The 12794-nt window shown below is 54.6% G+C and overlaps 1 protein-coding gene across 1 annotated transcript; it reads left to right on the plus strand.

The window, feature by feature from the left end:
• The first annotated feature begins 819 nt into the window (after positions 1 to 819).
• Positions 820 to 12567, plus strand: RHOG (ras homolog family member G). Its single transcript, XM_040630785.1, has 2 exons — positions 820 to 932; positions 11328 to 12567. Exon 2 carries the CDS (start codon positions 11396 to 11398, stop codon positions 11969 to 11971), a length of 576 nt encoding a protein of 191 aa, XP_040486719.1. The 5' UTR covers positions 820 to 932; positions 11328 to 11395; the 3' UTR covers positions 11972 to 12567.
• The last annotated feature ends 227 nt before the right edge of the window (positions 12568 to 12794 follow it).

Raw genomic sequence — 12794 nt, forward strand, 5'->3', positions numbered from 1 at the left:
AAGGATATCCATTCTGGAGTCAGAGCTCCACGAGCAAGACCTGGGTGCAGAAGCACCAGAGGGCGCCCACGAGCCCGCCCACCCATTGGTCCCCAGGGCGCCGGCAGGATCTCGGGCCTGTGTGCGGCCCTGCAGCCCTAAGCAGTTGCGCGCCCCGACGAGAAGAGCGGGCAAGGGGAGCCCTAAGTCCTGCGCCCGCCCCGCCCCCTCCCCAGAGCCCAGGCGCACGGAGCAGCCGGTTGCGGAACGACGACACGACATCCTGTTTTTGGGGCCCGCGGCTCCGCTGGCGCCTCTGCTGATCTTGTCTTTCCCCGGGTGCTGACGCCAGCTCCCCTTCCCCCAGTCTCCGCACCCTCCCCAGGGGTCTGGGGCCTTCCCACTGCTGAATCACCACCACTCCGCACTCCCCTGGGGCTCGGGGCAGGGGTGGGGACTGCCCCAGCCGGACCCACTGTGGCCAACCCCCAGCCTTGGCCAGCGCTCGATCCCGGGGGTTGACTGAGGCACCCAGCCTTGGGGCGCCTGTTCTCAGCATCCTCCCTCAGGGGTTGGTGGGGGCGAGATAAGGGGAGGGGGACAAAAGCCTAGCGCCCAGGCTAGGGCCTCTACTGGGGTTGGGGTGGCAAGGAGAAGACGGGGAGGGCTGACTTTAGGAGGCCTGAGTTAAGGGCCTCCGAGGCCGAGGACTGAGGGGTGGGGGGCAGGACCCGACCGGGGCAGGGCAGGCGCGGGGCGGGGGGCGGTGGAGACCCGGGCTGGGGGCCCAGGCCCCGCGCACTTCCTGGTCGGGCCCCGCCCCGGCCCGCCCCCGCGCCCCGCCCCGGCGGGCCCGCCCCCCCCACTTCCTCCGGCCTCCCGCTCTCACTTCCTTCTCGATCCCCGAGCCGCTGCCGCCGCCCCCAGCTCCCCCGCGGCGGGGAGGGCACCAGGTGAGGCCCGGCGCGGGCAGGCGGACTGGGGGTCCGGGGGAGGGGAGCCCGGCCGGCGGGGACTGCGCGCCGGCGCGGGCCGGGGAAGTTTGCTTGCGGGAAGCCGCGGGCGGGAGCTTCTCGGCTCTCTGCAAGTTGGGCGGGCGCGGCCGGGCGGGCGGGGCGGGGAGCCGGCCACTGCGAGCGGGCGGCGGTTCTGGGAGGGTGGGTTTCTGTGCCGAGGGAGCCTGCTTCGGCTCCCGGGAGCCGCGAGGGACCGCTGAGGTGGGAGGGTCTCCCGCTCCGAGAGAAAAGTCTCTGAAGTGGAAGAGCTCAGAGCTGGGAGATGGGACTCAGGGGTGGGGTGACCTCAGAAGTTGGGGGGGTTCCGAAGCGTGTGACGGCAGGGGGCCCTCTGGGCTGGAGAAGGCGCTCTCCGTTCACTCGGGCAGTTGTGACATTTGGGAGGTTGGAGGGGGGCGGTGTCTGTGGCCTGAGAAGCCCTAGACTACAGAGAAAGAGCTCCCTCCCTGGAAGATCGGTGCCAATCCGGACCCACTTTCGCAGGCTGCAGTCCAAGGTCGTGTGCACTCAGGGGAGGGCAGGGAGGGGGGAGCCGCGCCAGCCCCAGTCCCGCTCTCTGTATGCCTGTTTTTCTGACGCCCAACCTCTCCATCCCTGGAATGAAGCAACAGGTATTTAGTTAGCAAACATCTCTGTGCTTAGCTGACCTGGGCCTGGCCTTGCACTTGGGAGGGTAAACTGAGGAAGGAGAGGACCTGGTCTCATCCGATGACTAGAGGTGGAATGACTCTCATTCAGAGGTACTGATGGTCCTTGACAAGATGCATCACTGAGAGCAGTACTGTTTTGAGAAGATAGAGAGAATAGAGCTTCTGGGGAGGCAACAGGGTCTCTGGCTTTGAGAAATGGTTGGAAGCATCTCCTACCCCCCCCCCGCCCCATTGTTAGTCCCTGAATTCTATACATTCTCATTTCTCTTCCTCCATTCCTTCCTCAGACCCTATCCACAAACTCTCCATCACCCTCTTCTTGCATCCTCTGTAGTCTTTCACCTAAACACACAGTCATGCTTATGCCCTGTCCTGTCACCTGCCCTGCCCCTCTGTCCACCTCCTGTTCCCTGCAGCCTCCCCCTCTCCCTTCCCTGCCCAGCTTCTGGCTCCCAAACACATATCCACTCTCTTGCTTCTTCCACCTTCCCTCACTCCTCTTGATCCCCCCACCCCCACCCCATCTCCTTCCCTTTCAGCCATTTATCTCCAGCTTTGGGCTCCAGATCTTTGGTGAGTTTGAGAGCCTTTTCAGATCTCCCTACCTCGGAGAGACAGACTACAACCTCCCATTGATAAAGATGATTAAAGGGCTGGAAAACCTCTCGATATGTATTTGCATGGTATTGTCCATGTGTCTATATCTTTATCTCTTGGAGACAAAATAACTGCCCTCAGCCTTGAGAGGGCCCAGAGCAGGGGAAGCCAGCCGAATGAAGGGAACCTGCAGTGGGTGAGGTTGTGGTTAGGCAGGAGGAAGCAGTCTATAGCAGTCAGGGTAGAGCAACACAGGAATAAGACTGGTAAGAGAGGCCGTGGGAAATCAAAATCACCCAGACCCTTGGATGCTTAACCAAGAGGCCAGGTCTGGAGGCTGGGGGTGAGCCTGAAGGCCCCTGACTCCAGTGCTTACTGGTTCCAACACCACCTGTTAGGGAGAATGGGACGAGGTAGCTAGGCGCGGTGGAAGGAAAGGGAGAGGGCAAAGGTAGGATTCTGGAGGGAAGACTATATCACTGGTCTAACTTAGGTCTTAACTGTTTTAGTTCCAGTTCAAGAAAAGAAGAGGAATGTGAGGCAAAGGTGTCTGCTCCCTCTTCCCTGCTTCCTTACAGGATCTGCCCAGGCTGGGAACCCACGTGCCCTGGGCTGCATCAGGGCCTTGGTGACCAGGAAGCCCCCTGCTGACCCCTCTGCCTTCAGGCATCGTTAATATTCCCCCTCTCATCCAGGAGCCTAACTCCCTCTGTTTCAGGAATTTCTCTCAAGTTTAATTCAGCCTGGCCTTGCTCTATAAGCTCCTGTCCCCATTCTAAAGCTCCTTCCTCAAGTCTTTGGGAAGCACGCTGAGACATCCCGCCTCTCACCTCCTCAAGTCTACTGTATTCATTTCTCTCCGTTAGAAGAAAAAGAGAAGTGGAGGGGAACTTTTGTGGGATTCCCAAGCACAACTAGATTTAAGAGCTAATCCGGTTCCTCATTCTGTCCTTTTCCCTCATCACAGTTGTCCTTCGCCCATGAGTTGGCCCTTCTTCTACCCGCCCGTATCTCCTACTGTCATTCTGGGAGATATAGGGGGTTCCACTCCAGGAGGAAATCCAGAACCTGCAAAAAAAATTCTAGCTTAAAGAAGGATGTGCATGCAAGGCATTTTTTCAGTATCAGGGCTCATTAAAAAACCATCCAGGAGATCTGACTCCCCACCTGCTAAACTAGTACTTATTTTTGGAAGAAATGTGAGATTGTCACAGATCCTGGTTGGGAATCTAGGATATGGAGAGTTGTTTCTGGCCAAATGTGTTAGGTCGGATGAGGTGGCTGAGGTGAACTTTTAGGAGGTCATAGCAGGAAGATATGAGAAGTTGTTGCTGTAATGAGATAGTTGGGAAGATAATTAGAATGGGGGTAGCTGGGCAGGTGATGGGCCTGGGCCCAGAACGAAGACCCCTCCCTCCATACACAGTGTAGAACCATTAGTGGTGAGGCAGGAAAGGGGTCTGTGAGGAGGGAAACCAAAGACAAAGCCTGGGCCACCTCCTCAGAACAGATTGGTTTTCCTGTCTAGGGTCTAGCTTCCTCTTTTGTCCTCATGTCATGGGCGGAGGACATCTCCCCAGGAGCTAGAGCTTACAGGAGAAGCGACTCAGTTGGGTCAGGCGAGGGTGGCTGTCTGTCCAGTAGTGTCAGTTCTAGATCATGGACAGCCTAGTATTGGCTAGACATGAGAGCCAGGGAACTTGGAAGCAAAAAAGTTTCAAGCATCAACCTGATCCCTTTGGCCTGTTTCCTGAAGGAACAAAACCATTGTTGGGTCATCCTAAATGAGGCCAGAAACATGGGCCCATTCCCAGGCTGGTGTAACAGTCCTCACCTTTTCCTTTGTGGAAGTGACATCAGGCTGGTGGTTAGGAGCCCCAGGTCCTTGTCCTGGATTTGCTCCCAAATCTGTATAACCCTGGTCAGCTTTGTCTCTTGTCGCTCAGTTTCAACATTAACGAGTTGCCCGTTAATACCTCCGGTGAGCATAGAGAATACTGAGAGCTCTAACTGTCCTTCCCCTCAGAAGCTCCTCGTAGTCGTATCCCCCACTCTGGGCCCTCCTGTCTCACGCCAGCCTTGATCTGACAGGCCTCAGTAGTCTCTAAGTATCTGTCCAGGGATGGGATATGGGGCTCCTTCCCCCAAAGCACAAGGATTCTTACAGGTTGAGAGAAGAGAATTAGAGTACTGGGGATTATGCCAGGGGGCAGCAATATGGGGGAGCACCCTCTGCCCTGCTCCCGCTCTGCCCCACTGACAGTGGAAAATTGGTGCCGGAGTTTCCTCCCTGATGTGTTTTTCCCTTGTGGAAACCCCCTCAGAGCTGGGGCGGGGCTGAAGGGATAGGGCGGCCCTGGGTCTCTCTGTGGGTATTTTCAGGTGGGGGAGGCAGGATTGGGAGGATGGCATTTCTGTACAGCGTTGTGTGAAATGAGCAAAGGCAGAGGAAGTGCCACTTCACAGGCCTTTCATGGGGCCCCGGGACTGCTAGCTGCTGTTAGGCGGGGAGGAGGAAGGGAGGAGGAAGCAAGTGTTGGAGCCTTCCTCTGTGCTGCCTGGTGGGGGAGGGGCAGCCTCCTTAGCTCCCCCAGCCACAGCTGCCCTGGCCCTGGGGCGCACCCTTTGTGGAGCACCCAAGGTGCTGGGATGGTGGGAGAAGAAAGGGACTGGGACTTAGTGAAAGGGTTCCAGCCCCTCAGAGCCTTCCCGGCTACAACTGTCTTGTTTCCCCTCCTCCTAGCCCCTACCAGGTAGAGTCACCTCTCTGCCACTTACCCTGCCTGCTGTGGTACAGGATCCGCTGTAGGGGTGAAGGGTGGAGAATAGCAAGAAGTGTACATTCTTTTTTTTAAGGCTGGGAACTAGGCTCTCTTGGGCTCTGTCCCTGCTGATGGGGAGAAGGGGGAAGAACGAGAGAGACTCAACCCTTGGCCTGGTCCCAGCCCCACACTGACCTCATGTTTCCCCCAGCTTCCTCCTCCTGGCCCAGCTGCAGCCAGCTGCAGCCCCTTTGAGCCTTTTCGTATCACCTCTCCTTCAAAACAAACAGCCTTGCAGAGTTTCTGAAGCCATTTCCAATACTAACCCTGACCCTCACCTCATCCTTGACCAAGGGTCTTCTGATGTGACCAGTTCTTAGCCTTACCGGGATGACTTTTCCTACCCGTCTCCCTCATTACCTCTGGGCTTGCTATGCCTGCATCCTCCCTCTCACCCTTCCAGCCGAGGAGAGGGCAATCTAGCCTGTGTGTTCATTACTCTCAGTTGCACTCCACAGAGGAAGGAGGAAGTTGGTTACCCTTGTCTTATGTCTCCTGGGCATGGAGGCTCTTCCTTGTTCCCAGAATCAAAGTCTGGATTGATGGGGGAGGAGATGTGATGTCAGTCTGCAGCTTTTGCTCAGCCCTCTGCTGGGCTTCTGGAAGTAAGCAGGACGGACTTCCCACCTCATGAGGCATCGAGTTCAGTGCAGTGAATACATAGTGCAGACAGTGCCGGGGAAGGTAAGGCAGGAGAGGGGGTTGCTGTGGTGTCCTGGAGAAGGTGGGGAACAGAATTGGACCCTGGAGGACTGGGAGGCTCTGAGGCAGGGAAGCAGAATTCTGGGAAGAGGACTCCCATATGCAAAGACATGGGGGATGGATTGAGTTCATTTAGTTATTTACTGACAGCCCCTGTGTGCTGTGCTCAGCCTAGGGAGACAGATCAGCTAGGACCTTGCCCTCTAGACCCTGCCCGTCTAGTGACAAGAGATAAGATTCAGATCAGCCTCCACGTGATGTAAGATAGAATGTACCTGTGAGAGAAATGGGGACCAGATCTGGGATGGGATAAGTCATTTGGGATTTGGGTGATTTACAAGAGTACTTGGGCTCTGGAGGACCAAGGTTAGAGAGACACACAGGAGTAAGGAGGGGTTGGAGGATGGAAATGGGGAAGAAATGCTGGATTCCCACAGGGACCGGAAATATTGCTGCTTGATGGGTTTTGGGGAAGAGTGTGTGGAGGCTGCATGTGGCGGATCAGGGTGGTGTGGCCAGAGCTCGGGAACAGAATGCCCACGGATGAATTGTAGTTAGAATGAATTTCAGGAAGGGCTGTAGAAGGGGAGCCCCATGCCAGGGAGGCAGGTTAGAAAGCTATTTTTAAGTTCCCATTGCCCCCACACTCTCCCATTTCTTACAGCCCATTCCTCCCCTCCCCCACTCCCAGTTGGGACACTTCCCCTGCTCTAACGGCCACCAAGATCTGGCAATCAGGCAATCTGCTGCTTCCTTTCCCTCCCCCATTCTGGGCCTGCCTGGGCCACACCCCAAGACCAGGTCCCACTGGGTGCAGGCTGGGCTCCAGAAATCACACTCAGCAGGATTAGCTCCCCATGAGCTGTGCTCCTTGCAGGAGCCTGGTCAAGCTGGTAGCGGGAGGAGAGACTTTTGCCTATTTCAGTCAGAGCTTTTGGCTGTGGGGTTATTATCCAGTTCTGGGCTTCTGAGGTATCTCTCCGGATCTCAGTAATGCAGGCAGAAGCAAGCCGATCAGAAGGCAGTGGCTGTACACTGTGCTTAGCTTTTCTGTGGGGGCAGTCAGGAGAAGCTCAAGCTTCAGTATTGGGGTGGGGGGGATCCACAAGCTAGGAAACTTATGTATGATTATTGGAGGAGAATTACACAGAGCCAAAGAAGGGTTAAAAGAGGTGGCCATGCTATGGACTTTTGGGACCGTCAGACTGAAGCTAGGCCTGGAGGCAGGAAGATATGAGAGGGGTGAGGGGAACAGCATACAGAAGAGCAAGAGGAAAAGTTCAGAAGCAAGAATGGGCCTGGCTTGTTTGCAAAGGACAGTGGAGATCCCCCTGGACCAGGGAGTTGGAAGCTCACATTTGCAAAGTACCTACTCTGGATACATATCTTGCACTTAACCCTTCTAACAACCTGGTAAGATTGGTACTGTTACTGAGCTCATTAAGTGGCAGAACTAGGATTTAAACCCTGAGTCCAAAATCCCTACCAGATTATGAAGAACCCTGAATGCCAAGGTGAGGGACCAGGCAGGATCTGAATTAAATTCAGAATATGAAGCCAGAATAAGTCATTGTAATTTGGCTGATACTATACAGATTTGCAAACATTAACTTATTTACTAAACAAAAGTCCTTTAAAAAAAAAAAAGTCACCTGGTGAAAAAGTCACAGATGATCCCCGACCCCAGGCAGGCCAGGCCTCTCTGTTTGGCCTCCGCAGCACTGACTGTCCCTTCTTACGTGGCACAGGTTAGACTCCCACCTTCTAGCACGTGCCTCCATAAATGAGCTGTGGGAACTTACTTGACCCAGCTCAGGCCATAGGATTTCAGAGAAAAGAGTTGTCCTGGGAGAGAGGATAAAAGTCCTAGCTAGACCTGAGTGGAGAGAATTGGGCTAATGCCACCACTCAGACACCTGCCTCCTCAGTGCTTTCTGCATTTTGGGATGAAAGGCAGTGCTTTTGTAACCTCTTAAACGCACAGCACAACTTACAAAGCACACATTCCCATGCTCAGGGATCCTTCCTGCTGCCCTTTGAGGCAGGGAGGGCAAGTATTATCCTTCCTGTTGTACAGATGAAGAAACTGAGGCTCCAGGGAGGGAAGTGGCTTACTTCTTAAGGTCTCTAAGACAGCTGGTAAGTAAGGGGTAACTTGGAGGCTGTGTGACACCTTGAGGAAGATGTGGGAGTGGGACTTGGGATCACAAAACGGGGGTTATGTCCTGGCTTCCAGGCTAACTAGTTGTGTGAAGTTGGGTTACTTTAACTGCCCTGAGTTTTTTTCCTAATCTGTGAGTTAGGAATATTACCAGTAGGTAGTCATAAGGACCAAATAACATCATCACGTGACCTAGAAAAGGTTGTACCACGTGAGGGTTTTTGATCAAGGGGCAGAGTCAGCAGGTGAGCCCCAGAGGTCAAACTCAGGTATCTGGTGCTCCGGCTCTATAACACACTGCTTCTGTTTTGCCTGGTTTCTGGACACTACCCACTCATGATCCTTTTCCGGTGTCAGTCCCTGTTCCCTGGCCAGCCCGGAAGCTACCCCGTCCCTCCCAGCTTCTTTGAGGGCTGATTTACTGATTGCTGGTTGATAACCCCTCCCTAGAGAGCTGCCTGGAGCCTGTTATACTTTCAGTCTCGTGGGCCTTGTGACTGCCGGCCAGAGTTCCCTCCTCGCCTTCCTGCCTGGGCCAGCCCAGTGTTGGGCTCGTAGGGGAAGAGTTCCCAGTCACGCTGCCACACCCACTCCCCAGCTCTGTGTGGAACTGAAGATTTACAAGTCCAAGAGTCCTCTCAAAATGCCAGTGTCTCCCAGATAATCCTGTGGACACAAGTAATGGCCCATTTCCCCGTCCCCAAAAAACTGGTTCCTCCTTTCCCTGGGGAAGGAGTCACAGAATCCTGAGAATGAATGTGCCCCAACTTGCCCCAGTGTGCCCAGGCCTTATGCATTTCCTGACTCAGCCCTCCCACCCCCACCTGGGGGCCTTTCCTGCCCCCATCATCCTATCCTCTGCTCCTACGGCTCTTGAGTCTCATTTCATCTACCTGGTGCCCTTGTCACAGGCATTTTTTTCTCCCCATTTCATGGATTGGGAAACTGAGCCCCAGAGAGGGTAAGTGCCTCATGCTTGCTTGCAGTGAATCAGCACCAGAGCAGAGCCGGGGCTAAGACTTAGGTTAGGTCTCTTGACTTCCAGTCTAAGGTTCTCTCCACTGCCCTAGGGGACCCTTATTTCCTTCCCAGACCTGTTCCCAAGGTTCTCTATCCTCTCTCCTAAGATTGAACACATACTTATTCATGCAAATAAGATGGAAATATTTTTAGTGCCCAGAGAGGCAACCTTACCTCCATTTCCCTCCAAGCTGGTCCCAGGGGAAGTGGGGACCTGGGAAGGAGCTGGGACCATCCCTGGGTCCTGTGCAGATCCCATACCCCCAGAATTCTGTTTCCAAAGGGGGATTCCTTCCCCCTCCCCCATTTGATTTTTGAGGCTTCTGAATCAATGATTGAGAGGTCCAGCTCAGGGATATGGGGTTCTCAGACCGGGGTATAGTTTGTATAAAGTGAAATAGGGAAAATGGGCCAGCGGTGATGGTGCTTGGGTAAAAAAAAGGGATACTTAAGAGATCTCCCGTGTGTCTAAAATAGGGCTGTCTCCTCCCAGGGAGTAGGGACCTGGTTGTGGGAGAGAGTCAGGGAAAGGAAGTCACATACTGACTAGAAAAAGTCCCCCATGGCTGAGAGGAAGTAGCCAATGAGAGGAGGAATCTTGCCACAGCAGTATAAATAATCACAGGGTTTCCGGAAGCTCTGCTCTGTTCCAGAACTCAGAAGAGCAATTCCTCACCCCAAAGCCCTGTGAACTGCAGAGGGGATCAGGGTGATGGGTGCAGCTGGGACTTCTCTTATACTTACCCCACTAATAATTACAGCAGCCTCTTTGGCACTTCCTGTGTGCCACACCTCATGCCACTTTCTTCATGTTCGCTCATTTCATACTCTTGGCAATTCTAACACAATAGGCAAGATCATTCCCATTTTACAGATGAGAAACGTAAGACTCAGGAAACTTAAATATGTTGCCCAAGATCAAACATGACTGGTTGGTGGAACTATGATTAGATCCCTGGCCAGGGGGCGCCTGGGTGGCTCAGTTGTTAAGCGTATGCCTTCAGCTCAGGGCGTGATCCTGGCGTTCTGGGATCGAGCCCCACATCAGGCTCCTCCACTGGGAGCCTGCTTCTTCCTCTCCCACTCCCCCTGCTTGTGTTCCCTCTCTCGCTGGCTGTCTCTAGCTCTGTCAAATAAATAAATAAAATCTTAAAAAAAAAAAAAAAAAAAAGAATCCCTGGCCAGTCTGACTTCAGCATGGATTCTCAGTGATAGTGCTTTAATGGCACTATATTCTCTATCGAAGAGTCGAGAAGCTTCCAGAATTGTTCAGAGGCACATGCCATGATCTCAGGAAAAGGACAGAACATGAAGGGGGAAATCAAATGTTTGTTTTCCTCTTCTGTCCATCCTTCTTGGCTGGGCTTGGAGGCTCTACCTTACCCCAGCAGGGCCTTGAGAGAAGATGCTGATGTCTGGGAGCCACAGCCTTTGACTCATTCATCATTACATACCAGAATCCAGACCAAACCCCAAGCCCTGGCTCAGTCTCCGGGATTCTCCTGCACTGAGTTGCCAGATAGGGTTTACTGTGCTTACAAGAGTTATGAGGTCAGCTTTCCCGCCTTCTCCCCACCCCTTGGGCACCCTGGATTGCAATAGGGCAGCTGTCTTGAGAATTTTGCTCCTTGTGCAGCCGGTTTCTCATTGTGCCTTTTGGTTTGCACTCAGTAGCCAAGATGTCAGGTTTGGAGTTAAAACATCAGTGCACTGGCAGGGTGGGCCCTGAGTTGGTAGAAGCTCTACCCATGGCTGCATCTCAGAGTGACCTGGGACAGCTGCTGTGGGCCAGAACCCCTCTCCAGTCTACTCAGTGGGAGGGGTCCCCATCTGGTAGAGGGTCTGGTAGATACCCTACTTAGGTACCTCACTTTTTGTGTCTCTACTGCCTGGAGGGGAAAAAAAAAAAGTAGCTAATACTGATTGAATACTTATTAGGACCCAAGGTACTGTTCTAAATGCCTTAGATGTTTAATTTACATAATCCTCACAACAACCCAATGAGGTGGGTATTATTTTATGCTCATTTTACAGATAAGAATGGGGAGGCATACAGAGGTTAAGTAATTTGTCCAGGGTCACACAGGTAGGAAATAGAACCAGGATTTGACCCTACTCAGTCTGGTACCAGAACATTTGCTTCCCATAATCCATTACATGTTATACTGCCGTCGTCCTCACGCCTGAGCATCTTGGCTGGGTCTCAAGGCCTCTCTCTCATTGTGTCTGTCTCTCTCACTCTGAGATCTGTCTTCATGGGATTGCAGGATGGTGTCAGGTTAAGAGAACAGGAGCTGGTTTGGCTCTGTGAGTTCTCATTCTTTCTCCCCAGCGGGTAGAGGCCTCCCTAACCATGCATGTCCCTTTAATCTGTCCATAGGTCACTGCATCCGGAGGGGCCCGGAAGGGGAAGGAGGCCTTGCCTCCACCGTAGCAGCTGCACCCACGATGCAGAGTATAAAGTGTGTGGTGGTGGGCGATGGGGCTGTGGGCAAGACGTGCCTGCTCATCTGCTACACCACTAACGCCTTCCCCAAGGAGTACATCCCCACGGTGTTCGACAACTACAGCGCCCAGAGCGCGGTGGATGGGCGCACCGTGAACCTGAACCTGTGGGACACAGCGGGCCAGGAGGAGTACGACCGGCTGCGCACACTCTCCTACCCTCAGACCAACGTCTTTGTCATCTGTTTCTCCATTGCCAGTCCGCCCTCCTACGAGAACGTGCGGCACAAGTGGCATCCGGAGGTGTGCCACCACTGCCCCGACGTGCCCATCCTCCTGGTGGGCACCAAGAAGGACCTGAGAGCCCAGCCTGACACCCTACGGCGCCTTAAGGAGCAGGGCCAGGCGCCCATCACACCGCAGCAGGGCCAGGCCCTGGCCAAGCAGATCCATGCTGTGCGCTACCTCGAGTGCTCGGCCCTGCAGCAGGACGGCGTCAAGGAAGTATTTGCCGAGGCTGTCCGGGCTGTGCTCAACCCCACGCCCATCAAGCGTGGGCGGTCCTGTGTCCTCTTGTGACCCTGGCACTCGGCTTGGAGGCTGCCCCTGCCCCCCCACCAGTTGTGCCTTGGCGCCTTGTCTGCCCCCAGCTGTGCCTTAAGGACTAATTCTGGCACCCCTTGCCAGGGGGCTCCCTGAAGGCCCTTTTCTCTGAATGCCTGTTTCTCCTTAATGCGGCCCACAGGGAAAGGGGCTTTGGGCCCTGCCCCACTCTGCTTGGGAACAGCAGGTATTCCCGAGAGCTCACCCAGGCCAAGGTTGGACCCCTCCGCAAGAAGCCAGCCCAAGTGCCCCGCCCCCATCTCCCCTACTGACCAGTTGATCCAGCTTTCCACACAGATGTTGCTGCCTATTGTGGTGCCTTCTCTCAGGTTAGGAGCTCTCGGCTGGCCCTAACCTCTCCCTCGCTGCTCTTTGAATTGCTTCCCCCTCAAGATGCTCTCTCCCATTCCCAAAGAAGGAGCCACAGAATCCTGAGAAGATGAATGTGCCCTAACCTACCCCCATGTGCCCAGGCCTTATGCATCTGCTGACTGACTCAGCCCCCCCTTCCCCAGGCTCCTGGGGGCCTTGCCTACCCCCATCAGCATCAATAAAACCTCCTGTCTCCAGTGGCCCTGGCTCCTCCCTGTGTGCTAGGCATTGGGGGTTGGGCAGGGGATGGGCATGGGCTAGGGCTCCCCAGAGACTGGGAGCCTTTTGTTTCCTGTAAAAGGGGACAGGAGACAATAGGCTTCATTGTGGTCCCCCCCCCCCCGCCCCCCAATTTCCCTAACAAAGCTCTGGGCTCCCTTGGAGGGACCAGTCTTAACTGGGGCCCAGCCACAGATTCTGTAGTTGA

The sequence above is a fragment of the Ursus maritimus genome, unplaced genomic scaffold, assembly GCF_017311325.1.
Source record: "Ursus maritimus isolate PB19 unplaced genomic scaffold, ASM1731132v1 scaffold_16, whole genome shotgun sequence".
NCBI lineage: Eukaryota > Metazoa > Chordata > Mammalia > Carnivora > Ursidae > Ursus > Ursus maritimus.

Coding starts and splice junctions, on each gene's coding strand:
- RHOG (XM_040630785.1), top strand. CDS start 11,396: ATGCAGAGTATAAAGTGTGTGGTGGTGGGCGATGGGGCTGTGGGCAAG.